The sequence below is a fragment of the Podarcis vaucheri genome, assembly GCF_965113315.1.
Source record: "Podarcis vaucheri genome assembly, chromosome: 1".
Classification (NCBI taxonomy): domain Eukaryota; kingdom Metazoa; phylum Chordata; class Lepidosauria; order Squamata; family Lacertidae; genus Podarcis; species Podarcis vaucheri.
The window spans coordinates 74,313,807-74,341,660 of record NC_138759.1 but is presented as its reverse complement, the minus strand read 5'-3'; the positions used below and the strand labels follow the sequence as shown (position 1 = coordinate 74,341,660).

The following is a 27,854-nucleotide window of genomic DNA, read 5'->3' as shown; positions in this document are numbered from 1 at the left end:
GTAGTAAATTTAAACTTCAAATAAAATTCTTTTTTGTTACTGCAGGTCAATTAACAATGATTGTGGGACAGGTGGGCTGTGGTAAGTCATCCCTCTTGCTAGGGATACTTGGGGAGATGCAGAAGGTATCTGGGAATGTAATCTGGAACAGGTAATTTTATTCATACTTTAATTTACTGTGTAGTTTATGCAAGGGATACAGACTTAACTTCAAAGCTATGTTCTTGGTGCATGTGAATTAAATCACTGTTTTGGTGAAGACCAAACCATGTTTATACTGTATATTTTATATTGTGGTTAAGAACAGGCATAGGCAAACACAGCCCTCCAGATGTTTTGGGACTACAACTCCCATCATCCCTGACCACTGGTCCTGTTAGCTAGGGATGATGGGTGTTGTAGACCCAAAACATCTGGAGGACCGAGTTTGCCTATGCCTGGTTAAGAACATCAGTTTCCTTACTTACTCTTCCACGTATATTCAACTGCAAACAGCCCCTAATTCTAAACATATATATTTGTAAGTAAACCCTACTGATTTCTGCCAAAGCACAAGAATACCACTTTAAGAGCCTGGGGAATTGCCGTATACAGAAACTACATATAAAGAAAGTAGAACTGTTGGCTTGAAATTATATTTACTATGCCTGTGCTGGTATGTTCTATGCAGAATCAACACTATCTTAAATCATTAAATCAGTGTGGGTCTATTAATAATTGCCTCACAATTAATATTCTCTTTGTCAGTACTTTTGTTAAAACATTCAGTTATTTTGAAAGAAAACACACTATAGAATCCAGCAGTTCACGTTGCAGTTTGTTTTCTTAGCTACATCTCCATTCCAGTGACCAAATCATATATCCTTATCATGTTCCTTTTGATGACAATTTGCAATAAATATAAATTTTATTATATAGATTTTGACAGTGTCTCTAAAATCATGTATGCATGAAACATACCACTGTTATAATTTGTTCCTATCCACTGCGTAGCTATGGCTATTATTAAGTTATACAATGGTAGCATCTTTCTAATACCTGTGTATGTCCTTCCCAAATCAGCAAGTGTAATTTATATAATTTATACATCCCAATGGCTTTTTGTTAGCTTTTTCCCCATTTTCAGTGAAAAGTCAGCAGCGTGGGTTGGTTGTTCCACCTAGTGGTCAAAAGGCAAGCTGCAACCTTTTGAGAGGCAGGCATCCAGTTCGGCTCCTGCCTTTGGTTGAAGTGCAGCCAGTCGCCATTGCTCTCACTAATGGAGTAAAACTAAATTATTGATCATATTTATATACAAATGCTATTTATTAAATGCTATTAAGCAATTACTCTCTGAGGAGTAGGAGTTACAAAACGGGAAAGCATGCTTCTCAACATTGGTTGAAATAAATTTACAAAGGAGAAATCCTGTAACAGCAGGCACTAGGGAGATGACTTACCTGTATGGATTCTTTGTGGTTAGGGTCCTATTAAAAAAAATATGGTACCTACACAATTCTTCACCATGGAACCATAATTTGGATATACAGTACAGTATGTTGCTCTGGCATACTTAAATGGAGGTATTAACAACCAAATTTCTCCATATGATGTCCATTAGTTGGAACCCAGACTAATAACTTTTAGACAAGTCCTACTTTCAGCATAGAATTTGCATTCTCAGTTTGCTCTATCACACTATATATCAAGCTCACCAAGAATTGGCATAACTCAGCAACATAAACTTTTAGGATTCATGAGGGTTCCTTCATGTTCACCTTTAAGTCTTTAATGCAAGTCTTATTCCACTGCAGCTCACATGAACATTTTTAAAGTACTAAATATAAGCTTCTCATAACCACCAAACATTCAAGAAAGATGGTGGCAAATCAACCCATGTGACTGGAGTCTTGCACTGGTTGATCATATTGCATCAGGTTGGCTGCTAAAATATTGTAAAAGTGCCTGAAGTAAGATGCTGTTGGCCTCAATGTGAAGCAACTCTATGAAAAATATTTTGCAGTGTACATGCAAAGTAGAATGTCATTGTTAATCCTCCTGTGAGCAAACGGTTCAAAAGTACCTGTATGAACAATATTCTTTTTTTTTTTTTACTGATGATGCAGCATTCCTGACAGTGAGACAGGGGAAGATGTCAGGTATAGTAATACACATGATTCTTGCTCATCATGCTATCCTACATCTATTGTGTTGCGAAGAAACAAAGTACTGTACAGTTTGGCTTTACAGTATTAACTGTCTGAAATGATTCTTTATTAAACATTTCAGCTTTTACTTAATTTTTCTTGCTCTCTTGACATTTCTTTTTTTCTTATTTACACATCCCATTTTATGGAACCAAATGGAATGAAAGTATCTATTAGGCAGATGAACATGTGTTGGCATAGTTTTTACTTATTTATTTATTTTACTTATAACACTCCTTAGTCTTCTAGCCTAAAAGGCAAGATACCAAAAGGTACACACTTTGCTTTGACGTAGCTTGTCTGCTTCATGCTGCTTTTCTGAAGAGTGTTCGTGTACCACCTCCCGCAGAGATGGAAATAGATAATTACTTATTTCCCAGGTCCTGGGATTTTTGTCATGTCTATTAGTTTTCTTCCCTAGCTTATCCTAGTTATGAGATGATATCTAGATACTTTTGCTCAGCAAAATAGACAGTTTCAATATCTTCATACATAGTATCATACACTAGATCAGATTTTCCCCCCACCTATAAACTAAAACACAAAAAAGTCACATGTGAAACATGCTTAACATGGAGATTAATTTCAAAGCAGTGTGCATAACACTGAAGCTTCAGAATGTAACGTGCCGATATATATTAAAATTTATTGCAAGTTTTCAACAAAAGATACAATAAAAAAACAAGACAGGAAGAAAGAAGAGGGGGGAGAAAGAAAGAAAACCATCTATGTATATATAGTACCAAGCCCTCTATCACAATTACATCTTGATTCTACAAGTTGCTTTCTGAAGAGAGGCATTAAAAGTATGAATTAGATTCAGATCCTTCCCACCCCCTTATCAACCAACATAAAAGTACCTGTACAACAAAGTGAACTATTATCCAAATGATTGTCGGGAGACTGTGTTATGTTTGATACAGTAGAGTGGGGGGAGTCAAATCACAGTCATAACAGAATAGGAAATGAAAATGTATAGATATATGCATGACACGGTGTAATAAGTTGTGTGGTGTTGTTCACCTGAGGTTGTATTTACCTAAATTTAAGACCTGCTAAGGAACAGATTATTGTTATTATGTCTTGAAATGTAAAACTACAGAATTCAAAGAGAGTGTACTTTCTTTTTACTATGACTGCATCTATATATAATTTGTCAATGTATATGTCATTTATTTACTTCTCTTGATTTTAGAACTCAGGCATATCTAAAGTATTTGCAAAAGTGCATTAATACTGCCATTTTACGATATACTGTACCTTTTCCTCCAGCCCAGAAAGAGAAACAGCTGTTGACACTGAAACCAGGTACTAGTTAATTATTCCTTCAGGGTCAATCCTGGGTTATGCATCACCCTATGATCCACATCCAGCTGTGGTGATCCTTCCAGGGTGCCATTTGGGGAGTTCTACAGCCTGTTAACCCCCCCTCCCCCGTCTGGGCATTTAGATAGAATCCTTCCTCCTGGATCCTTTTACAGGTGTATGCTGTTTCTTTGAGCTAGGAAGGGGGTAGGGCTCCATCCCACCCCCTTTGTCTAGACTAACGATCCAGTCCAATGCCTTTTGCACCACCTGAGTCAGCCCCACCTTGCTTGTTCACCACCATACCTCTCACATCTGCAACCAATCTCATAGGCCCCAGTAGATGTCCAGCAGCCAACCCTCATTGCCCATCAGTGATAAGTGCATGCCATCAGGCCTGTAGAGATCCACATTACTGAACGTAATGCTAGGGGGCTGAATTACCTGGCCCCCCAGGTGAGACACTGTGTGGAACATTGCTTTGTTCACTTTCTTCTGGTTACGGCAGGCACCTATGAGCTCCAAGTCCACCTTGCCAGTGCGTTTTAGGATGTCCCCCATGCAGGGCCTCAAGTTCAGTGGTTGCTGTGAAAATGAGATCTATGCCCTTGCTGCTAACCAGGTCGTCCTTGTCTAGCTGAATCACCAGGGCATCTGCCAGCCCATGTACTACAACATGTGGTATAACCCATGGCATCAGGCTAGGTTTATGCCCCCCTGGGCTTATCAAGTAATACAGGCTCTGGCCTCCAGGCAAAGCTACTGGCCCCAGAAAGTTGTTGCAGCATGCGCAGGATCCCTTAAAAGTGCTGTTCACATTTCAGCTCTCTTTTCCATGCACCAGGGGTGCAAATCTTGAATAAATTATTTGGGGTGGAGCAGGAAAGCCCCACCCCTTATAATCTGTCACAAGACACAGTGTGCACACACTATTTAAATGGCAGTGCCCATCAACTTGGGGGCTCCCTCAAATATTTTATTGGGAGGGAGGGATCTCAGCCCCTAGAGGTTGACTCCTATGCCAGGCACTAGTAAGAGCCATTTTCTACCACAGTGAGGCTCCCCACGGGGAGTAAAACCCCAACCCCTAACCCAGCTCAAAAAACTTTGGCCTCTTTTCCAGGCCCAGCTGCCACCACAGGAGTCTTCAGCTGCTTTGGTGGCTAAAATATTATCTGGCCACTCTTCAGGAGCATCTTCACTCCCCAACATCTGTTGCCCACTGCACTGCCGAATGCAAGTGCACCCAGCTTACATAGTATGATGATGGATACAAGTTTCCTCTCTGAAAACAACTCAAGCTCTTTCTGTAACAGAAAAAAATGCTGAAAAACCATGGTCCAATAAAGTCCTTTCAGTTGAGTCAGCCTTTCTCTGACCACTGGTCCTGCTAGTTAGGGATGATGGGAGTTGTAGTCCAACAACAGATGGGAACCCAAGGATGAGTTAGGTAAAATCTTTTTGACTAGGGTATCCTTCATATTTATAGGGCAATGTAATATTAATCTAGAGCCACTTACAACAGCTTTTGCTACCCCCAAAAAAAGATGCCTTTTGTAATACAAAAATCAGAATTTAAAGCTATTACAGACTAACCTGACTGTAACCTTAAGCACAGTAACATTTTACCAGGGACACATCTCTTGTGAAAATATACCTTTTTTAGGATAGAGATGGAATATTAATTGATATTTAAAATAAGACATTGAAAGCTACATTAATGAAGAATAATTTCCGTGGCTGTTTCAGTAAAATAAAGCAAAGTCCTTCTGTGGTTTTTTGTTTGTTTGTTTCCAGGAAAAGAGAATCGGTGGCATATGCTTCCCAGAAACCATGGTTGCTAAATGCTACTGTAGAAGAAAATATCACTTTTGAAAGCCCTTTTAATACACAAAGGTTAGTGTACTTTAATGCCTTGTAAATGCAAATAATAGTAAGTCTATCTTACCACCCCTATAGTGAATGTTTTTTATTGCTGTTGACAGTACTCCTCTCCTGGTTACATAGTAAAAATGTTGAATTGTTATGACAGAGGTGACAGTCTTTGAACTGTAATGATTTAAAACATTCAATCATATTGAGCAGTGATCCTTCCTTAAAAGTTCAGTATTGACTGCACCTTCTTGACTGAGTACTAATCTAAGCATTACATCACCCACAAGGAAGCAACTGAAAAACATTTCCACATGGCATATGTGTCGCAAAAGTATTCACTATGTGAAGCTGCTTTCTAAATAGCATGGTCCAATTGTGTGGGGAGACTTTTTGCCAGCATTATGTGAGGTGCAACCCATCTCTTGCCAGAAGTCCTTCCTCAAGAAAGCAGAGACCGTTGTCCAAGAAACCAAACTTTTCCTGGCTACATCACCTGTGCAGCCAGTGGTTTATTTTCAGTATTTTCCTTCTGGGCCACAGTGCTCAACAGGAAGGAGTAATGAGAGAAACACCTGTTCTCCAAGGCCCTACAGCTTCCTACTCAAAGTCTCATAGTCCCTTGCTATATGTTGAAGGTTGTGTCTGGCAGTATGATTTGTACCCACATGAATCAGAAAGAAAGGGTTGCATTGTGGATGTATGTTAGGGTTCATCCACACTTCCACTTGCCTAGAAAGCACAGGTCCACACAGTCTTCCCCTTACCCCACTTCTTTCCCAGGAAAAGACCACTCTTTAGCTCTTCATCAGAAGAAACAATAATCCACAGAAAACCCAATTGCCATTTGCTCCTATTGAGTGCTAAAGAGCCGTTTTCCCTGAGGAAAAGCAGTGGGACAAGAGGATGTGTGGATAAGCCCTTCATCTCCTCAGAGGATTGATCCCAGCAACAGAACCAGGGAATGCTTCATTTATTTCTAACCTTTGGACTACCTGTAGTATAGTGCATTATTAGCTAAAATGGTATTTATTTGCCTGGAACAGAGTTCCCATTAGAACAATTAGTGCTTAGCAAACATGCATTTTCCAGCGTGTGGACTTCTCCAGCTGATTAATTTTGCTCTTAAAAGCAGGTAAAATGTGCTTGTGAGGCAGTCTCTAGGTGAATTGACAATTACCAGTTCTGTTTCCACAGGTACAAAGCAGTAATTGATGCTTGCTCTCTTCAGCCTGATATTGACATACTTCCTCATGGAGACCAAACACAAGTTGGAGAAAGGGTGAGTGACCATATGCAATATGTTTGTTTGTTTTTTAATTAAGCACCCAAACTTGTCATGTGTTCTTGAAATTCTAACTGTTACTTGACAAAACCAATTTGTAAAGCAAATTGATATTATTGGTTTGAAAGCTTTACATGTCTGAAACAATGTTAAAATTTCATCTAACAAAGTGGGGGGTTTTCCAATCTGCAGTCACATCACTGAAATATTGTATTTGAGGTATATATTTACTGAATAAAATAAGAATTTTAGTAATCTAGCATGTATTAGTGAATGATATTTTTCAACATTCCAATTTAAGTAGGAACTAGCAAGATGCTCCTTAATATGACAGGCTATGTATAGAAATAAATGGTAGCTGCTGCTTTTATATGAGAAAGTAACAGGATTTCAATTGGGGACAAAGTTGAATTGGGGTAAAACTTATTGGGTGTTTTGATAATCAAAGACAAAGCAGATGTTACTGGTTTGCTGGATCTCCTACATGAGATCAAGGCATCTAGTTGAAGGATGAAGCATAGTCAGTAAGGGAAGCTGACGCAGAGCACACGAAAACTAAGAATAGCTAAGGTGCAACATAGAAGATTTGGAAAAAACACCAAGGATAAGACAGGAAGAATATAAAGCATTGCAAATGAGCTGCACAAACAAGGTTTCATCTTGTAGCAGTGTATGTTTTCAGAGATAACATTGTCAAAATACAATGGGATAAAGTGTTGGGTTTTCACACATGAGACAGATCCATATCTCATGGGATGGGAAACCTGTGATCTTCCATCTAGCATGACCAATTATCAGGGATAATGTGAGCTGTGCCCCTGCAATATATGGAGTGCAATAGAATTCCCACCCCTTCTATAAGTGTCTTAGTCAAGTCTTTATATCACATACTAGGGATGGGGCACTTGTGACCGATATGGTGTTTGACTCCAGCTCCCATCAACCCCAGCCAGCATGGTCAATGGTCCAGAATTATGGGAGTTCAGCAACATCTGGAGAGCCACAAGTTCCTTAAACTGTTGCAGACATAGTTCCTCATATTGACTTCAGGAGCTGTAGTGAAAGTCATTGATGAAACACTTGTATTTTAAAAGTGATTTGTAAACTGTTAACAATAGGGTCAATATTTTGAAGAATGTGAATGAAGATACAGTACTGGCTGCCTTGTTTAACAGCATTTGGTATTTCTATCTTTTTTCAAAGTCACTCCCATATGAAGATTTATTAAAGCAAAATTTGAGCAATGATGCTTCAGAACTGATTATATAGCTTTTCAAACTGAATTGTTTTGTCTTTTATTCCAGGGCATTAATCTTTCTGGAGGTCAACGCCAGCGGATCAGTGTGGCAAGAGCTCTCTACCAACACACAAATGTTGTATTCCTGGTAAGTTGGCCATAACTAAATCCACTCTCTAAACTGAGGCTTGCAAAATTCTGTTGTACTGCCCGCATATAGGCATCCACCTGCACAATGCTAATATTATATTAATTAATATTCAAGATACAGTGATATGACACCATGGAAATGAGACCATTATAAGTATTCCAGAATGGATGGTACAGTGATAGGTTTTAGCATCTTTTTGCTCAGAAGCTATGAACAATTTTGAAAAAAAGAAATTCATGTGAATTTATTTTACATTATTTTATTGCACATCTAGAAAGTTTTGTTTTCATTCATATAGTAGGATTCATATGGAAGGTTCCACCTTTCCTGGAAGGACAAAAAAAATATGACAAAACAAAAGCTACTTCTCCTGCAAAAGTAACAGTGCACCATTACTGAGGAAATATCTGAGTATATATTTTGTCTTGGTTAGGATGATCCTTTTTCTGCACTGGATATTCACTTGAGTGACCACCTCATGCAAGAAGGAATCCTGAATATGCTAAGAAATGACAAGAGGACTGTTGTTCTGGTTACCCACAAACTACAATATCTGCCCCATGCTGATTGGGTGATGAAGCTTTCTTTGAATATAGAAGAAAAAAGTGATTTGCTAATATTCACAACCTGCTTGTATATGTTTGCATGCCTGGTTCAAAAAAAGATAAGCACTCTTAAAGAAAACTGACTTCAATGAAATGGGTATTTAATTATCCATCTGCTTGTGTGTGGTCCTAACATCTTTACAGCCCTGGTTAAATATTTATATTTTGTGACTTTGCACTGTCATAGCCCTTGGCAACCCCATCATAGGTAATGTAACAGCAAGTCCTGGAACCAATTCACACTTTACTTCAGGAGTGGGGAACCTGTGGCCCTGCAGAGGTTGCTGAATCATTCATTGAATCATTGCAAACATTCCTCTCCGTTAGTCATGCTTGCTGGAACTGGTGGGGAGTTGAAGTCCAATGACCATTAAATATGGGAGCAGAACTTGGGAAGGGACTCTATCTCCCTATATTGCTTGTGATTAAGACATTTCATTTACTTCCAGGGTGTTCAAGCAAGCAGCTTCTTGGTGTGCTTGCAGCTGTCATAGATAATTTTTAGGTAATATTGTATATACCTTATGACAAAGATAAAATGGACCATTGTCAGTGACATTTAGGTTCAGTCCATAAAAATGCCAAAAGATTAAGTATGTAAGTAGACCCAAAAGAAAGGAACTAAGCACAATTTGAAAGACAGCTCCTTTTAAAGCACCACGATAGACTTTCTAAAAAGAGTGGCATTGCACACTCAAAACAAGTTCACCTATTAGAATAATAATTTTTAACACATAGCTTAATTCTGCTTGTTATTCACAAGTTATGTGAAGTTTAAAACTATCTTTGGATGAGAGAGAATAAGCCCTCCTTTAAGCAATTAAAATAAATATATAATCAAAAAAGAAAGAAACTTAGCAGGAATTAAATAAGAGTTAAAAACATGTATACCAATTAAAGCAGCTTTTAATGTGTGGTTGTTTTTTTTTTTTTAAAGAACAGACTTTATTGACAAGCTACGTCTTAAAACTGTTTCAGATTATTGCAATGAAAGATGGTACCATTCAAAGAGAAGGCACTCTCAAAGATATTCAGAAATCAGAATCTGAGCTCTTTGAACACTGGAAAACACTCATGAATCGACAGGACCAAGATCTGGAGAAGGCCAGTTTTGTTTTTCTTTAGGTTTACATTACCTGAAGCATTTGTAGTTCAAAAATACGGAATGATAAATGAAATTCAAATGAATAGCAGGGCAGTCCAGAATCCAGCAGGGAAGAACAAAGTGGGGGATCCATTACCAAACCCATCCCATTTGTGCCAACCAGGGTGGCAGTTAGAGATGGGGCAGTTGTTTTGTCTTCCTTCCTGTGCCAGCTCCAGGCTGGGGGTGCAGAAGGGTCCAGATCAGAACCTTCTCTGACAAATGGACTAGCTTTTAATCAAATATATCCATCACTAGCCTTGCCTGTTTTGAAGCCATACACCAGCTACCACCAGCAGGAACACTGCCAGACAGAAGCTATGTTCACATTAGTAATTTTCCCCTGCTGCATTTCAAGCCACAGTTGCACAGTGTTGTTCACATCAAAGAAAGGTTGGGAAAGCATTCCCCTGGTGTGTATGATCTTTTTGGTGTGTGTGTGTCCAGAACACACACCCCAAAAAACCCCTCCTATTCATTAAGCTGTCATCTGCACATAATGTGCTGACCTGCATATGTGAGATGACTTACTCTACCTCTATCGTAGTTTTCTAGTCAGATTGAAGCTAGTTTGAGAAAAAGCACATCGAACAGCAGTTTTTGTCAAGAAACTACAAGATTGATATGGATTGTGGCAGCATCACATGCACGTAGTCTCAGAAACTAGTAATGGGAGGACACTTGATATCAAGTAAGCGGTAATCCAAACATACCCAGAGATAGCTTTTCATTCACATGTGGGTGCAACAGGGGGCCTCTGCAGACATGAAGTCCCCCTGCTTGCCAGTCTGCAGCAGCAGAGGCCACCAGAATGTGGTAGAGGAGTCCCCTCTAGTGGCACATATCAGGAGTTATACAATAATCCTTCATCACACAATTTGTCAAGGGGGGTGTTATTCTTCTGTATGGTCTGTACCTGAAACCATGTATGAATCAACCTTCCCAAAGAGATGTTCTTGCATAAGAAAACTGGAATTTGACCATAGTAAATAAAAGTAAGGTCATAACATACGAAGAAGAAATTGGTTGACTTAGGATGCAGTTCAAACCATGGCCTCGGACTAGAGCTTAACAGAGTGGTAGGACCTCAGCCCTGCAGCTGACACCAGGCAAGGTGGAAGGCAGCAGGAGGGAAATTGCTGCAACAACCTGGGTGTGGCAAAAGAATCGAGCCCAAAATGAGCCTGATGCCATCATGTGATGCAGTGGAACCAGCTTGGGAATAAGTGGGTCCTGGGCAGCCCCCACCCCTGCAGCACCCCATTTCAAAGCATTATGTGGACTGCTGGCAGGACACCACTCTTTCAGGACACCTCTGCCCCATCCATAAAGGCACACTAGCACAAGGGGGGTTTGCTCTGCAGTGTCCCATATTATGTTTACATATTGGGAAAGATGTTTAAAATGTGAATAGTGAATAGAAGCAGGGCGATCAGAGGTGTGGTGCCAACAGACCTTTGTAACTGATTTTTTTTTTAATTAATCAGTTGCCTGAAGTAACTATCCCTATTAGCTAGAACTCACTCTCTCTTCCTCAGTACATTATCTCTCATTTGTGAATTATGCTCACCCTCTTGGCCATAGCTAGGTATAATCTGATTGTTGTTGAATTTAGCAGTGATGCTCCAAACCCTGGTGTTGAAACGCATATCCTGATCTCTTAATCTTAGTTAATGGCTGAGCTGCCATTATGTCTGCTTCACCCTCAAGTGATAGATGGCATTGTATGTGTATGCCTAGGGGATTATTAATTCATGACAGTTAAATGCATTGCACTCGCTTCATTTCTAAGAGCAGATTGATTTGAAAATATAATTGTTTGGAAACAAAACCTTTAAAAATGAAAAACCTGTACACTCAGTGTCACTTGTTTCTCCTGCTTTTAGGAGACCTTAATCGAACGAAAAGCTGTGTTAGACAGAACAAACCTCCAAAGGACAAAGAATTCTCGAGAAACTCTTCTCCAAGATGAAGAAGAGGATGAAGGTGAAGTTGTATTCCAAACAGGACGTTTCTGAATAATTTTTTTGTCATTCTGTCCTTGACAATAGTTCACAACGCCAATACTTTAAAGTATTTTTGAACCGCTTATGTACAAGTTGAAGGTATTCTTTGTTTGCTAGCAGAAGTTTAATAGGAGATTCTTGTTTCAGCAGAACTAATTTTAACTGCACGTTAGAGCCATAATTGAACATTCATGCACATGTAGGTATTTATTTCATTGTGAAAGACTTCAGAAGTAATACAAGGGTCACTTTTCTTGTGGACTGCTAAGATTGGATTACTCCATGCATCTATAAATCATGGTGTCCCGAGAAAATTCTGAAGATCTGTTAAATAATTTAAACACTCTTTAAATGTGAGAGTAATGTGAGAATAATGAATGGCTAGTCAACAGACCTTCTACTATTTTACTTATTTTTTTGGAGAGCTTTTATTTTCTATCATAGAATTCTTAAGACACCACATTATGTAAAAGTTGTTTATCCTTGAAAGGAGCCACTGGAATCAGTGTAGATGTGTTAAAACATCCTCTCTTTAGATTTGCATCAGTGCTTTAGTCTGTCCGCATTGACATACTCCTTTGCATACATTTGAATATACGCACAAAACACCTGAAAATATCTACATAATATTTGGAGGTTTTCAGTTCATGTGTCTACTCACCCCACCTACTATGCATACAGCAAAACGGACAAACTGGAAGAAAACAGCAATCTGTTGCATACTTGCTTGCTAGTAAGTCCCCTTGAACGGGGGCCTTGTTGTGAATAAAAATGCAAAGATTAAACATGTTAGATCACCTCTGGAAGTAGTTTAGCCCTCTATATGTTGTTGAACTACATTATCCTTGAGCATCAGGGCTAGGTCAGCCATTAGCCAGTACTGCTGCTCTGGCAGCAGCAGGGCAGACGACGATGGCAAGGCACCACTTCCCATTTTGCCTCAAGCAGAGAAATGGGACATGCTGCCCCTGTGGAGCATTGACCATGCTCATTGTGGCTGATGGGAATTGTTCCAGCAACTTCCTGAAGGCCGCAAGTTAGCTACTTGTAGTCTATGGGCAAAAAATGCTAGTCCTGTTTTTCCAGGACTTGATGTATTGTTAGCACTACATAAAGATGAGGAGGAGAAAGGTGAGATTTTCCTAGAAGGATTATTTTACAGTACAATATTCCTTTACAGATGAATTTCCGGAAAGTGATGATGACGACAATCTATCTTCTGTCCTTCACCAAAGAGCAAAGATGCCTTGGCGAGCATGTGGGAAATACCTTAGCTCAGCAGGATTCCTCCTCTTGCCTTTGCTGGTTCTTTCACAACTCCTAAAGCATTCTGTTATGGTGTCCATTGACTTCTGGCTGGCGCAGTGGACATATGATGCTATTGCTTTCAAGGTGGGGCCCACAGAGAACAACTGCTCTGTTTGTGAGGTATGGTGCCTTCTAAGATCCCAACACTGATCCCTTGATGCAAAGTAATATCTTCCTAGTTTTCTGCTCAGGTATATACTATACAAAAGTCATATGCTCTCTGAAGTTGTTTACATTTCAAGTGGTCCTTGAAAACAGCATGAATAGAGAGTACTACTATGTTGTTGTTGTTGTTTTTCTGGGATGTAGCATTCTAGCTAATGCAAATGGTTTAAAAAGAAGTATTTTATGCATTTGCAATACTGTTGCAATGCAGTCTTCAACCATTTTACTAGGGAGTAAATCCCATTGAACTCAATGGGATTTCCTTCTGAGTCACATTTTAGGATTGCATTATGAATCTATAAAAGCACATATTTCGTCATGCGAACAAGATAGCACAAGTATTTTGAACACAGAATGTGGATATATCGGGCTGCCACCAAACATGGTATCTCAGTGTTTGTACTCACAATTTTCTGTAAACATCTATTGAAATTCTTTCATGGCATGACCTCATGATATGAGTTCCCCTTCTGCAGCCCTACATCACTATTAATCATAATTAACTCATCAGAAGAGTTAAGAATTGAAGCAACCATTACAATTATATTTTCTAAAACTCTTTCATTTTCCTGTACAACCATTATTCTCAACTAAAGAATTATATCTTATGTAAATTGCAATGGCATGGAAACTCTGTCTGTGTTAATAAAAAAGACAGAATCGATTCAAAGAAGATCAACATAATTAAGTTACTTGTTTCAAGGAGGGATTAATTGTTCCTGTGAGTCAGATGTGATGCTGGCATTATTTAATAAAAAAATGAGATTGAATCATTTCTGGCAATTTGTGTTTTATAAATAAGCAATCTATTTTATTTAAATTCTTTGGGTGATATCCAAACTCTGCACAAGCAGACTTCTACTTGTGCAATTGAACCTCCTCATCCTCCTTCTCCCCACTGTGCCCCCAATCTGCTCTAAAAGATCCCCAGTGCTCCAGAGGAGACTTGTGGGGTCATAGCAGACAGCAGTGGGGAGGAGAAGAAAAGGCTGTCTCCTTGCAGAAGCAGAAGTCCATTCCATTGATGGACTGACATAGTCTGTTCTCCTCACAGTGGTTGAGGATAAGTAACAACTAGATGTGCATACTAGCCCATTTCTGCTATAGTCATTGTATTTTAAATGTTTAATTTCACGCATTGCCAAATTATATATCTGTATCTTGGCAAACCTAAAGTCTAAGTGCTGAATGCTTTATTTTCATAAATATCAAGAGAGACTGAAGTAAGTACCGTAGCTATGTAGACAGGTAAATGGGAAAATACCCTACAGTTATTAATCCTGCAATTCTGACAAGTTTTGTGTTTTTTGTTTCACCATTTTTCTTCTCTGTCCTCTCTTTTAGGAATCCAAGTTTAATCATTCTCCTTATACAAGAATATTCAGCATTCTCTGTTGCCTTGGAATTATATTATGTCTTGTAACATCAATAGCAGTAGAATGGACTGGTTTAAAAGTTGCCAAGAAACTACATTGTTTTCTGCTGAATAAAATTATTTTGGCCCCAATGAGGTATTCTACTATCATGAAATTCAAAGATAATGTTGTGATAACAGTGTTGCATGCAGTTTTAAGATAGCATTTCATATCCAGTTCTACCTAAATGATTAATAATTGTTGTTTGTTTTGTTTTTGGTGCACCCAAAGATCCCAAGGGCGAACTGCTATAGCATAGAGTTTCTTTAAAAAGGCTTTTACTAAGCAAACAAAAACATTGATAGACCATATGAATGGCCTTCTCAGCATCCTATTCTAACCCAGAGTTCCCATCCATTATTTCCAGTTTAATCCAATATACCAAAATCCTATCCTAATCCGTAGTTCATAACCCTAAAGATCAGTACATCTTCATCCAGTCCCACAACAATTACTCAAAAAATAATAATAATATATCCCCATGCAAGTAGATAAATAGGTACCGCTCCGGCGGGAAGGTAAACGGCGTTTCCGTGCGCTGCTCTGGTTCGCCAGAAGCGCCTTAGTCATGCTGGCCACATGACCCGGAAGCTGTACGCCGGCTCCCTCGGCCAAGAAAGCGAGATGAGTGCCACAACCCCAGAGTCGTCCACGACTGGACCTAATGGTCAGGGGTCCCTTTACCTTTATCTCAATCCAACTACATATTACACTGCACAAATGTATTACTGTCCTATCATAGAATCATAAAATTATGGCAGTGGAAGGAAGCAAAATGCTAAAAAGATCAGTCACTCTAGTCCCCTACACATGCAATTCATATAATTGTTAGGAGGAGAGAGCTCTAGGTGTATCGTAAGAGATGTTCCTCTAATAATTATAATTTGCCATAGTTGTCTTGTCCGGTCTATGTCCGGTCAGTGGTGCATGCTCTCATGGTGGGGCTTTGACATACAAGTGCCCTCAACAGAGTGAGCTCCAAAATTCAGTAGGGCTGGGCTGATGCATTTTAAAATATATGAAGTGATAGATATTTCCACAGAGATAGCCAATGTGATGTATTCCAATTGTCAGGGGTGATGAGAATTGTAGTCCAGCAACAACTAGAGGCCACCACACTGTCTACCCCATCTTAGCATCTATAGGGAGGGGGGGGCACCATAACAAGATTTGAAGTAATACACATTACATTAAGAGGGAGTAAGATCATTAACTCTGGAACCTAACATTAGATCCAAGGGTTAATGATCTTACTCCCTCTTTAGATGCTAATGTGTAGTAGCATCTAAAGTCCCACTTAGTCCATTACTTATTCCTGCTGCAACAATCTTCCCACTGACCCTCTCAACAGTCTCCCAATGGACACTGTGGTATTCCGCTCCTTTAAGTCTACTCTACGTTGAAGAGTAATCTAATGTTTCACTCTTCAGTTCAGAAAAATAGAGCCTACCATGGCTGTTTGATTACTGTGAGTTTATTTGGAATTGGTTTTAAACTCCTGAGACCTTTTATATCTCAAACAACATATTAAAAGGGATTTTTACTGAACAGATACGCAGATATACAGTTAATATCAGAATATATTCTTGTTTAGATGATGAGTAAATAACATTTCCTTTCTTTCCAAACCGAATAAATGTTTGGCCATCATTTATGTTATGTTAACAAGTCAATGACCAATTTCCCGTCAAATTCATATTTACCATCCTCAAGGAATACGGTGCCTTTTTACAGGCCTCAAAGAGGGAATTGCATCACAGAATTGCACAGAAATCACTAGAGGCCTGATAAGGGTTTTGATTTCTAATTGTAAGGGAACATAGCATGAATAATGAGGAAGAGGCAATTTTTTCTTTGTTTAGTATATTTATTATTTTGTGTTCCTGTTTATACTTAATGAAGAGATAACTGACTTGATGGGCTGTAGCACAATCTGTGGAAAGTAAATGAAATGCTCCCATTCTAGACTATTATGCCTTCTCCCCAACATGCTAAAATTTTGGATGAAGGGAGAATTCAGACGTGCAATTTCCCACCTGCAATCTGAAGTCATATAATCCTCCCATGTGCTTTCCTCTGAATTTGTGGATGGAGTCTTAGAACCACCATACCTTGTCATTTTATAAAACATTAATATCACGCTAAGCTTACACTTTTTCACTTTTTGGTACTCATTTGACCTCCAAATAATTTGTTACTTGTATGCAATTCTTTGTATCTTTGAATAGAAAACACTTTCTCGGTTTAATTGTATCATTCAATTTGTGCAATGAATTGAATCTGATGAGTGATTCATACTTCTATAATATGTGTATATATTTGATAGTAGTTTAATTATCAGGAATTATATAAAGTTTATTTGATAACACAAAATTCTCTCATTCCCCAATGTTAAACAGAGTTATGTGGAGTTTGGTATTGTTCGTAATCCAGAAATAACTGAAATAGATATTAAATCAGTTTTTAAATTTCTTTCAATGTCAAACTTGGTGGTCTCAATTACCTATTACAGGTTTTTTGAAACAACACCCCTGGGAAGTATCTTGAACAGATTTTCAGCCGATTGTAACACTATTGACCAGGTAGGCACACTAAAAAAAAATAGTCACTAAAAGTAAATTCTGATTTCTTCCAGTCACATTCAGTGCAAAATCTAAATGCAAACTATATTTGGACTATAGTTGAACAATATGAATAATGTTGCTATGGAATGATATTGAAGTATTTTATACATTGTAGCAATGCTGTCAGAACGTTTTATATAACTAATATAAATTTCCATGAGGAAATCCTTTAGAATAAATAAAAAAGGAAAACATCTCATTACAAGATAATGGAATTTGATACTAAAAATAAATAAAGAGCCTATCATACCTTCAGGGTCTGAAGAACTACATCAAAGTACCTTGGCTAAAACTGTGGCTGTCTTTTTTTTTTTTTTTTTTTTTTTTTGCATCAGCCCATTTCCATTAGCTTGACAATGACTGGCTTCAGAGGGAACACAAAACCATGGTTTGTGCTAAACTAAGAACCCACACTGTAGCATGAGCTTCCAGGTGTCCAGCAGACAAGCCCTGCTTTTGTTTCCCATCTGCTCAGGACTCCGCTTCAAAAATCACTCCTGCATTCATGGTGAAGCAGCCACAATGGCCCTAACTGTGGCCTGTCAGTTGCCTGTTATTTCAGATATAATAATATGCAAATTCCAGTTTCTTCTAATTTCAAACCGCATTTCCCCCCACACAAAAAAACAAACCATGGTTATCTGGCAGGTTTGAGCTGGAGAAATCATGGTTTCACATTATTTCACATTACATCTGAATCCAGGCAATATGTTGCTTACTTGCTTTATACTGAACCGTGCCTCAATCTTCTGCAGGACTTGCTTTCCCATGTGCATGACTCTATTCACCACACTAAGTACCATTGCCCTCATGCAAATTTAACTCAGAAACTGCAACATGTTTATGATCACATTTCACTATAGGAATAACTTCCCAATATTTCTCTTAAGCAGTTTATCACAAATTCAAAAGTAACAGGCTTCAGTGGCAGCCCTAACTTTGTTCAACCCAGGAATACTGAATGTAGGCACAGCAATAATTAATGTTCTATTCATATTAAAATAAGAATGACATTCAATTTTTGAATTTCCTAATGGGCTTTCAGGAGATTCCCAATTGGCAGCCCAGTCCTGTGCTATTAATTGTGCTATTAGTTGTTTAAAAATTCATGCAGAATAGTTTCTGCCTGAGCAATGAAGCTATACAAAGTTTCTCAAAAATCCTACAGTCTTTTTACTGAATATTATAATTATTACAGTTATTAAATATTTATTGAATTTTTAAAAACCAAATATCAAACACAAATCTAAAATAATTATTCAGGACCATATATGGCCTTGTTTTGAAAGAGGGAAGAAATAGCAAAAGGAAATGTTGATTTCATGGTAGCATTGATTTATTTTCATTGCACTTAATATTTATTGATTTATTCTGTGTGTTTATTTGCTTAGCACATTCCTGCCACCCTGGAGTGCTTGAGCCGTTCTACCCTGCTCTGTTTATCTGCTCTTGCTGTGATTTCGTATGTTACACCTGTGTTTCTCATAGCTCTAGTTCCTCTTGCTGTCATATGCTATTTCATCCAGAAATACTTTAGAGTAGCATCAAGGTAAGCAATTCACAAGTATGTCACAGTGTATGAAAAATGGTTTGTTTATATGTAGGTATATGGCTTTGTATTTATGTATATATGAGTCTATGTAGAAGTACAAATGGAAAAGATGGCACATCTAGCCCATGTCTGAATTAATGATTATCATCTTGCTTTTCCTGGTAGCTCCTGCCTTATTTTTACTCTTTAGAACAGGTACCGTTTTAGGTTAAGACTGCCAGTTTGTTTCCTGGTTAGACTTCTGCATTTTAACAGTTGCATTAATAATTAAATACCCAGTAAATAAAGCTTAATTTCTTATGGGGGGGCGGAAACTGACTGCTTTTTAAAAATAAAACATTGTTTTCAGGGATCTGCAGCAATTGGATGACAGTACCCAGCTCCCATTACTTTCTCATTTTTCAGAGACTGTGGAAGGTCTAACAACTATACGAGCATTCAGGTATTTGTTTTGTTTTTAAGTTGTAAGGGTTTTCCAAAACTGCAAGGAATTTTGTAGTTATGTACTGAATAAACTGCCTCACTATTTATGTATGAAGAATTTGGTAACCACAACAAGCCCCGTAAGACTAAATAATAGTGTCACTCGTTATATTACCATAGTGCTTAAAAGGTACATTATAGAAATGGGTAATATATTTAAGTGCCCGAGTGTAGTCTTCCTCTAGTACCCTTAAGGGCACCTTCAACATGGGTGGACATATATTCATCCATCACACATCTAAACCCGAACTTCACATATGCCCATGACATCATTCCACACTATTCTCCTGGTGCAGCGACCATGGCGCAATGGCGGAGCAGCTGCTTTGTATGTACGGTAATAGGTCCCAGCTGCAGCACTGGTATCTGCAGGTAAAAAACATAAAGTAGCAAGGGATGGGGAAAACCTCTCTCTGCCTGGAGAGCTGCTGCAAGTCAGAATGGACAGTGCTCTGCCCTGTCCTATGTTCAGCAGTCTTGTTCCATATCTTGGCACAAAAAGAATTGATGGAGAATTTGAGCAGGGGGAGCTGTGTGCCACATGGCTCTAGTTTGGAATAAGGGTTGGGGAAGTTGTGCATACTCTTTCCTAAGCAACTCCTGCCACCTCTGTCCTTTTCAGTGCCAAAACTAAATGGCACAAACTGTCTGTGTCACTGAATTGCACAAACACCGTTCATCGCAGCATTTTTTTGGAAATTATAAAGTTTAGGTCTGGGGTGGAAACCCTCAGACAAGCCTCTCTGTTTAGCCCTTGGGACACTTCCCAGGCAACACTCCTCACCACCCTGCTCTATTTTTGCTTGAATGTGTCCTTGAAGTATGACAATGCCTCTTGCATTCCTGGATAGATACTGGAGAGTGGTGTCTGTGGGCAGGCAGAAACCACTGACTTTCGCATGGCTCCAATGCAGCCTACTATCCTAAGAGTCACGTCCAATGCTCTGCGCACAGATGGTTCCACTGTAGATTGCTCTGCCCATTGTCTGCCCATGGCTGGCATGTGACCTCCATAGGTTGACCATGATAGCATGTCACCTTTCAGCTGAAAAAGGTTTCCCATCCTGACTTAGGAAAAGCAGTCCCAATTAGCACGTCAAGATCACTGGTTGTGGGATGTGTTTCCTCTTCTCCCATCTGCAAGCCTTGGTGCCCCAATGCTATAGGAACAAGTAGGCATCCATTTGTTTCAATTTGCACAAGGACACCATCTTACAGTATTTGTGTTGACTTGCACTGTGCCATCATAGCCTCCTAGCTATTTTAAGTTGTATAGAGAGGCTGGGGAGACCATAAGCAGCAAAATTAGTTCTATTTATATTTTAATTACTATGATTATCATATATTAGTTAGGCTTCTAGAATCAGCTCCTGCTAATTGGCATTCTATACCACTATACCACTGGAAAAATTAAGTCAACCATGTTCCATCATGACTTGTGATTATATATATATATATATATATATATATATATATATATATATATATTTGCTTTCGTAGATTTTCACGGGTACAGGAATGCAGGTTTTGGTGTCTTCGGGTGTCTTCCCGTGTAAGAGTCGGGGTGTCTGGGCGACGTTTCGACGAGGTCTCACTCGTCATCTTCAGGCTGGTGCTTTCGGCTTCTTGTTACTGGAACAGAGCAGAATCTGGTGTTTGAGTTCCTATGAAATCACTCAAGATATCCCTCAAGTAATTAAGGAACAAAAGAAGAAAAGGCACACTAATCTAGGAACTTCCTCTCTGCCCAAAACGTTGGAGGCTATACACCACACCCCTCAACAGTATTTATAGGAACTCAAACACCAGATTCTGCTCTGTTCCAGTAACAAGAAGCCGAAAGCACCAGCCTGAAGATGACGAGTGAGACCTCGTCGAAACGTCGCCCAGACACCCCGACTCTTACACGGGAAGACACCCGAAGACACCAAAACCTGCATTCCTGTACCCGTGAAAATCTACGAAAGCAAATATATATATATATATATATATTCCAACCTTCTCCAGTTGAGAAGATAAAAATGTCCTTGTAACCATTAGCACAGGACTCCACAGAGCTTTGCATGAACAAAAACTTCCTTTGATATTGTCTATAGAAGGCAAGCTGACACTTTGAAATTGCTGCCTGGCAGCACAAGCTCAGAATTTAGGCAGGCAAATTGAATTCAAAATAATTGATATACCTCTGACCCAGACAGAAGCGAGCATTTACCAGCTCCTGTGTTTTATTTATTGTCAAGCTATTTCATGTGCTATATTTAGGCACTTCGTTTCAGCTGCCTTACATGCAGCAGAAGTGACATTTGGATTCTAATCTCTCAGCAAAGTATTCAGATCTTGAGTTTCTAAAATTAGCTCTGAAACAGAACTAAATTAAAGAGCTAGATAGCAAATCCTTGTTCTTCTTGACCCTCATGGCAGGTATTTTCAATTTGATCAAAATAGGCAAGGGGGAAAATGGCAAATAAATCTTCATAAACTATATTTTTATAATCCACTATGTCTGTATACTATTGCTGCTCAGTGCATGACCCTTCTACTTTATTTTATCTCAATTATTCACCATATGTAAATATAGCACCTATTTGCTTATATCTGTGTAACAGTTCTGTAGCAGAGAATTAGAATTTAAATTAATGAACTCACTGTCACAAATGTACTTTTTTGGACTACTGACAATATTTTGAAAACTTTCAACACACAGTCTTAAAACTTAGTTGTTCTTTGAATTCTAATCCTCCTTCTAATTGCTGACATGACTATAAATGAAAAGGCTGTTGTTACTTATATTTATTCATATAAAATCCACTGCTAGTTCCACAATTCCTTTCAAAAGAATCCCTAATTTTGCATAAGCAAGCCATAAAATATACCTTGCTATTATGAATGGACATTCACACTAACATCTAGGTGTCTCTCATTTCTCTTTTATAAAGGTATGAATCCCGATTTAAACAGAAGCTTCTTGAATATACGGATTCCAACAACATTGCTTCCCTTTTCCTTACAGCTGCCAATCGTTGGCTGGAAGTTCGGATGGCAAGTACATTGTCTATCATTAAGTTTATATCAATGGCAATAGACGGTTTGCTTTATCATGGGAATTGCTTAGGATTGCCAGTTTTTCTCTGGTAAAGGCTCCTGTGTCTTTAACAGTTGCATAACAACCAAATTCTCAGTTGCTAAAGCTCAATAGGCAAAGCTTTATTATTATCCTGCTTGCTAGAGAAGTCTTAACTTCTGCTTGTTGCACATCAGTTAAATGGATCAAGACCATTATAAGAAGAAAAACTGACAATCCCAAGTTTGGCTTTAGTTAATACCATTGCAAATGGTCTCTGTAATGCAGAGCTGGGAGTCTTTTTCAACCCAACGGCCACCATCTCTCATGGGTATCTTTCCAGGTACTGCATGCCAGTAGTGGGAAGCACCAAATCCATAAGGGGATGAGGCCACAGTCAAAAGTGGGTGGGATCAAAGTGCAACCCCCACACACACTCATCCGCATACCATTCACACAAATCCATCCTCACCCCATCAGTATGGACACTCCATTCATGCAAATTTATCCAATTACTCTACAGGGTCGAAGTATTATACAGTACTCACCTCAAGATTATTCTCTATTATTGCCTCAATACTTGGCCTGGTCAAAAGATCCTTTGCTGATTGCCAAATGTTAGAACCTGACCAGCGTCAGTAAATCCAAAAGCCTAGTATTTGATTCTGAAGTTTCAGAAATAGTTAAAATGTTGCTATCTCCTTGTGTGCTATGATGATTTATATTACTTTTTTTTTTAAAAGGAGTATATTGGGGCATGTGTAGTGCTCATTGCAGCTGTTGCTTCAATTACGAAATCTCTCTACGATAACCTCTCTTCGGGTCTTGTAGGCTTGGGATTAACCTACGCACTGATGGTAAGTAAGTTTAAGAGGAGAGGCTCCAGTCAGGTGTTAAAAGTTGGCATTTAGTCTGCATTGGTTTCTGAAAATATGCAGCATAATATAGGCCTAAGCGTTTAGGTGCCTCAAGCTTAACAAACTGGCAGCTGGTGGCCAAACACTGTAACCATAAAAATTAGCTGGGGTAAATTTAAAGTGTATAATATCCCAATAGTTTTATTCCCACTAATAGTTTTATTCATAATAACTGACAGGCATTTGGGTGGCCTAGAAGAGGGGTTTTCAAATGGTCGTCCACTAATAGCCCACTAATAGCTTCATTCAGGTGGTGTGTGGCATGGCTGTAAAAATTAAATTAAAAACCATACAGAATCTTGCACAGCACATTACAATTGCTACAACAGGCAGAAACAAATATAAAGTGGTCTGTCAAGAACTTCTGCAATTTGAAGTGGATTGTGGAAGGGTGGAATTTGGGAACTACTGACCTAGAAGACTGGCATAGTAGTCAAATATTTAGACTTCTGGACAAATGGAAGCTAGTAATTTTCTTTCATGGGAGCAGACAGTGACAACTTTGAATAATCTGAAATGTTGGTTATGAGATCCTTCCTACGTTCTATACCAGTTCCAGACACAAATCTTAACTATTTATTCTAGGTCTCTAACTATCTAAACTGGATGGTTCGCAACCTGGCTGATATGGAACTCCAGCTTGGAGCTGTGAAAAGATTCAACGGCCTCATAAAAACTGAGGCTGAAAGTGATGAAGGGCTGTTGTGTGAGTATGGTGCTGTATAAGTTGTAGAAAGGGCTTGGTAATTGTTTAATTATTCCCACTTAAGTCTCATTAATAGCCATGAACTTTTAGAGAACCATTTTTAAAGAAGCATGAACTTTTAGCAAACCAGTTTTCCACAAATTATTTTTGATTTGATTGCAGCCCCAGCACAAATTCCTCAGAACTGGCCTGACCATGGTGAGATTCAGATACAGAATCTGTGTGTTCGCTATGACAGTACTCTGAAGCCTGTGCTAAAGCATGTCAGTGCCCACATCTCTCCTGGGCAAAAGGTAAAACAAATGATCACTCAGAGTAATGACTTTAGCTTTCAAAAACCCATGAAAACTATACTACTGAGAGCAGAACCATTTCTTATTTATTCCAGAATATCGTCCCTATTTTAAACAAGATGAAACAATATACAGTGGTACCTCAGGTTACATATGCTTCAGGTTACATATACACTTCAGGTTACAGACTCCGCTAGCCTGGAAATAGTACCTCGGGTTAAGAACTTTGTTTCAGGATGAGAACAGAAATCATGCTCCAGTGGCACGGCGGCAGCGGGAGGCCCCATTAGCTAAAGTGGTGCTTCAGGTTAAGTACAGTTTCAGGTTAAAAATGGACCACTGGAACGAATTAAGTACTTAACCCGAGGTACCACTGTAATCTCTTCCCTCCCCCCAAAAAAAAAAAATTGTTTTGATGTTCATGTACATGTTTTCTATATTTACACTTTGGCAGCTGGATCCTAAGTGTGTTTACACTGAAGTAAATCTCACTGAGATCAGTAAAGCATGCTCTCAGGTAACCTTACGTAGGATTGCAGTTGTAAAGTCATGCGTACATCTTCCAAGCCAATGGTATTATACAAGGAGATCTGATACCCAGCAGAAATACACACAGTTTCATAAAAAGGGTTTATAAAGTCAAATCTCTGAGTCAAATTTGTAACCTTCCCACCCCTGCACCCTGCCACCATCGTGGGCATAAGAAATTGAAACTTTAAAAATGGGAGGCTTGAAATGATAAGAGAAATAGCTTCAGTATCCCTGTTTTCAAAGTTTTGAGATCTATCCTTTTTTCTAAAGTCATTAAGTGGATGCATACTGCAAAGCAAGATCCCTCTCACACACAGACACACTGAATTGGATGCAAACTGGAGGTGTAGGGTGATGATTTTGGCCAATTCCTCTTGCAGCCTCTACTGTTGCCTCCCACTGTTCTGGAGTCTACCCCAACCCTATGGAACAGTTTTCAGGGGGCTGCAGGGAAAAGGAAGAATCAGTGAAAAATGCTACTCTGCCCATTTATGTCAAGCATGAGCAGAATTCCACTGAACACAACTCTGGATACAACTCAGCTTATGGAGCAATAAGCACTGCTAGTAATGTAACTGTACCCCAAGCTGGTCATAAATTATCTGTCTTCTCAAAAAAAAACCACAAAAAACCGCTCTTCTAGTCTGCCATTTGCATGTTAGCATTACTTACGGTACTAGTGCTTGTGGCAATCGCTCTGTACCTGTGTTTCCCATTCTACTGAATTAATATTTTCTTTGCTATTCCCCTTATAAAACTGGTTTATTTATGATTTGCAGATTGGCATATGTGGCCGAACAGGCAGTGGAAAATCATCCTTTTCTCTTGCCTTTTTCAGGATGGTTGACACCTTTGAAGGTAAAGCTACATTTGTACACATCAGGATGAGTTACTATTAGTTTCATTTGTATCTGTGATCCTCCTGGCTACATTTCAAAGAGGAGAGCACATCTCCTTTTCCAGTCCCTGCCACACCCATCTCCCAAGTTGACATAAAATACTATTTGACTTGGCTGTTTGCTATCTCCGACATAATACAGCAGAGCAAGGTGGTGATCCCCCCCCCTTTTTTTTTTATACAGACTTACTGGTAAAAAGTTTACTTTCTGCATGGTAACTTACGTTTTAGCATGCTTGTACTGTTAAATATAGCTGTTTTTACTGATGTCAGTGGTAAAAAAAATTCAATTTACTGCAGGTGATTGTGATATTTGAAAAGATTGCAGATTATTATCTGTGTATGTAAAGATTACCTCAGAGTGTGAGTTGAGCTCCATCTAGTGGTTGAAAGCAAAAGCCCTGCTCCAGCTAGAACTTTCAAAGCCTCTCTCTCCTTTAGAACTTGAGGATTCCAGAGGAGGAGGCAATGATTTTGCCTTCAGCCACTAGGAAGAGCTCAACTCCCATACTCTGAGGTCAAATTTTTACATGCACAGAAAGCAGGTAGCAAACCAAATGGCCTTATTCATGATGAGAATCCAAGTCTTTTCTGGCTAAGTGATGTACTTAAGAATTCTGTTCTCATAGTGACCAACTAGATGACAGTGGAAAACCTGCAAGCAGGACCCGGACACAATAGCATTTTTTTAGCCTGTGGTTTCCAGACTGTCTCCAACCATGGAGACAGAGCACTGACATCATGACTGGTAGCCACTGGTAGCCCTCTCCTCTACGGTTTTTTTGCCCATCAACTTATATGGCTTTAGAAGAGGAGTAAAGCCATCTAATTTGGTGGCCTCCCATAAGAGCAATTCCATAGGTTAACTGCAGCTTGCATCCAGATACATAACAGCCATTTATTTCATTTAGATGTAGGCATTATAACCTGGGTGCCTAAATTTCAAATCCTATATATCCATTTACCTACAGTGAAGTAAGGAGGGTTTAAGCTGCTGTACCTATAGTGACATCCTGAGTGAGGTGAATGAGGTATATTGCTTTCTGGCTGAGTGCCTGTGAGATACAGCTAGAAAAACAAGCCATGTGATGAAGCATATAAACACCATTCATTTTTTACAAACCACCCACAGGAAGGATCATTATAGATGGCATAGACATTGCCAAGCTTCCCTTACAAACACTGAGATCCAGGTTGTCAATCATTCTCCAAGACCCCATTTTGTTCAGCGGAACAATACGGTAAGTGTTATAATCATCATGTAAGTAATTAGGCACGTTCGTGATTATGGCCTGCACTATCTGTCACTGTTTGCAATTTGCATGGATTGCTGTTGCAAAATCACTGCTGGCTGCTGCTGGGACTTGCTGTTCCATCTCTCAAAAGGCAAAGAGGAATGTCTTCTATAAGAAAAGGAGCCTAGATGATAATAATAAATAATAATAATAATAATAATAATAATAATAATAATGGTTCAATGCATTGTTGTTTTGGATCCCCCTGGGTCCAAAAATCACAATTCACTGGAAAGGAATTGCAGAAAAGACAATTGCAGTATTTCTAGATGGATCCCTCCATCCCATTCTTTCAGTATGTTATGCTATACTGCTGGATTTTAACATGAAAATATGTGGCTAATTACTTGCTGTGTTTACCTGAAAACAGCACAAATGATTTATAACACATGGTGGTCTACTTAACCTTTCCCAATGTTTTTTGTTACTTGGGTTACTGCAAGGCATGTACAGTATGTATGTTGTTGTTGTTTAGTCATGTCTGACTCTTCGTGACCCCATGGACCAGAGCACGCCAGGCACTCCTGTCTTCCACTGCCTCCCGCAGTTTGGTCAAACTCATGCTGGTAGCTTCAAGAACACTGTCCAACCATCTCATCCTCTGTCCCCTTCTCCTTGTGCCCTCCATCTTTCCCAACATCAGGGTCTTTTCCAGGGAGTCTTCTCTTCTCATGAGGTGGCCAAATTACTGGAGCCTCAGCTTCAGGATCTGTCCTTCCAGTGAGCACTCAGGGCTGATTTCCTTCAGAATGGATAGGTTTGATCTTCTTGCAGTCCATGGGACATAGTCATAGTAAAAACAAAACAAAAAACCC

At 39.1% G+C, this 27,854-nt stretch overlaps 1 protein-coding gene across 3 annotated transcripts in view; it reads left to right on the top strand.

The window, feature by feature from the left end:
* The window catches only part of ABCC8 (ATP binding cassette subfamily C member 8), a 65,923-nt gene that overhangs the window by 34,763 nt on the left and 3,306 nt on the right, over positions 1-27,854 (top strand). For 2 of the 3 annotated variants that reach the window (XM_082192858.1, XM_082192856.1), the window contains 20 exons: positions 46-151; positions 2,106-2,138; positions 3,459-3,494; positions 5,289-5,387; positions 6,561-6,645; positions 7,953-8,033; positions 8,470-8,607; positions 9,620-9,745; positions 11,672-11,771; positions 12,972-13,219; positions 14,609-14,775; positions 17,192-17,261; positions 18,695-18,852; positions 19,205-19,297; positions 22,275-22,377; positions 23,143-23,256; positions 23,902-24,022; positions 24,185-24,315; positions 25,626-25,704; positions 26,877-26,985. In XM_082192858.1, the coding sequence (XP_082048984.1) occupies positions 46-151; positions 2,106-2,138; positions 3,459-3,494; positions 5,289-5,387; positions 6,561-6,645; positions 7,953-8,033; positions 8,470-8,607; positions 9,620-9,745; positions 11,672-11,771; positions 12,972-13,219; positions 14,609-14,775; positions 17,192-17,261; positions 18,695-18,852; positions 19,205-19,297; positions 22,275-22,377; positions 23,143-23,256; positions 23,902-24,022; positions 24,185-24,315; positions 25,626-25,704; positions 26,877-26,985 (2,197 nt within the window). The remainder of the gene's footprint in view (positions 1-45; positions 152-2,105; positions 2,139-3,458; positions 3,495-5,288; positions 5,388-6,560; positions 6,646-7,952; positions 8,034-8,469; positions 8,608-9,619; positions 9,746-11,671; positions 11,772-12,971; positions 13,220-14,608; positions 14,776-17,191; positions 17,262-18,694; positions 18,853-19,204; positions 19,298-22,274; positions 22,378-23,142; positions 23,257-23,901; positions 24,023-24,184; positions 24,316-25,625; positions 25,705-26,876; positions 26,986-27,854) is intronic. The other variant, XM_082192857.1, reaches the window with a different exon arrangement.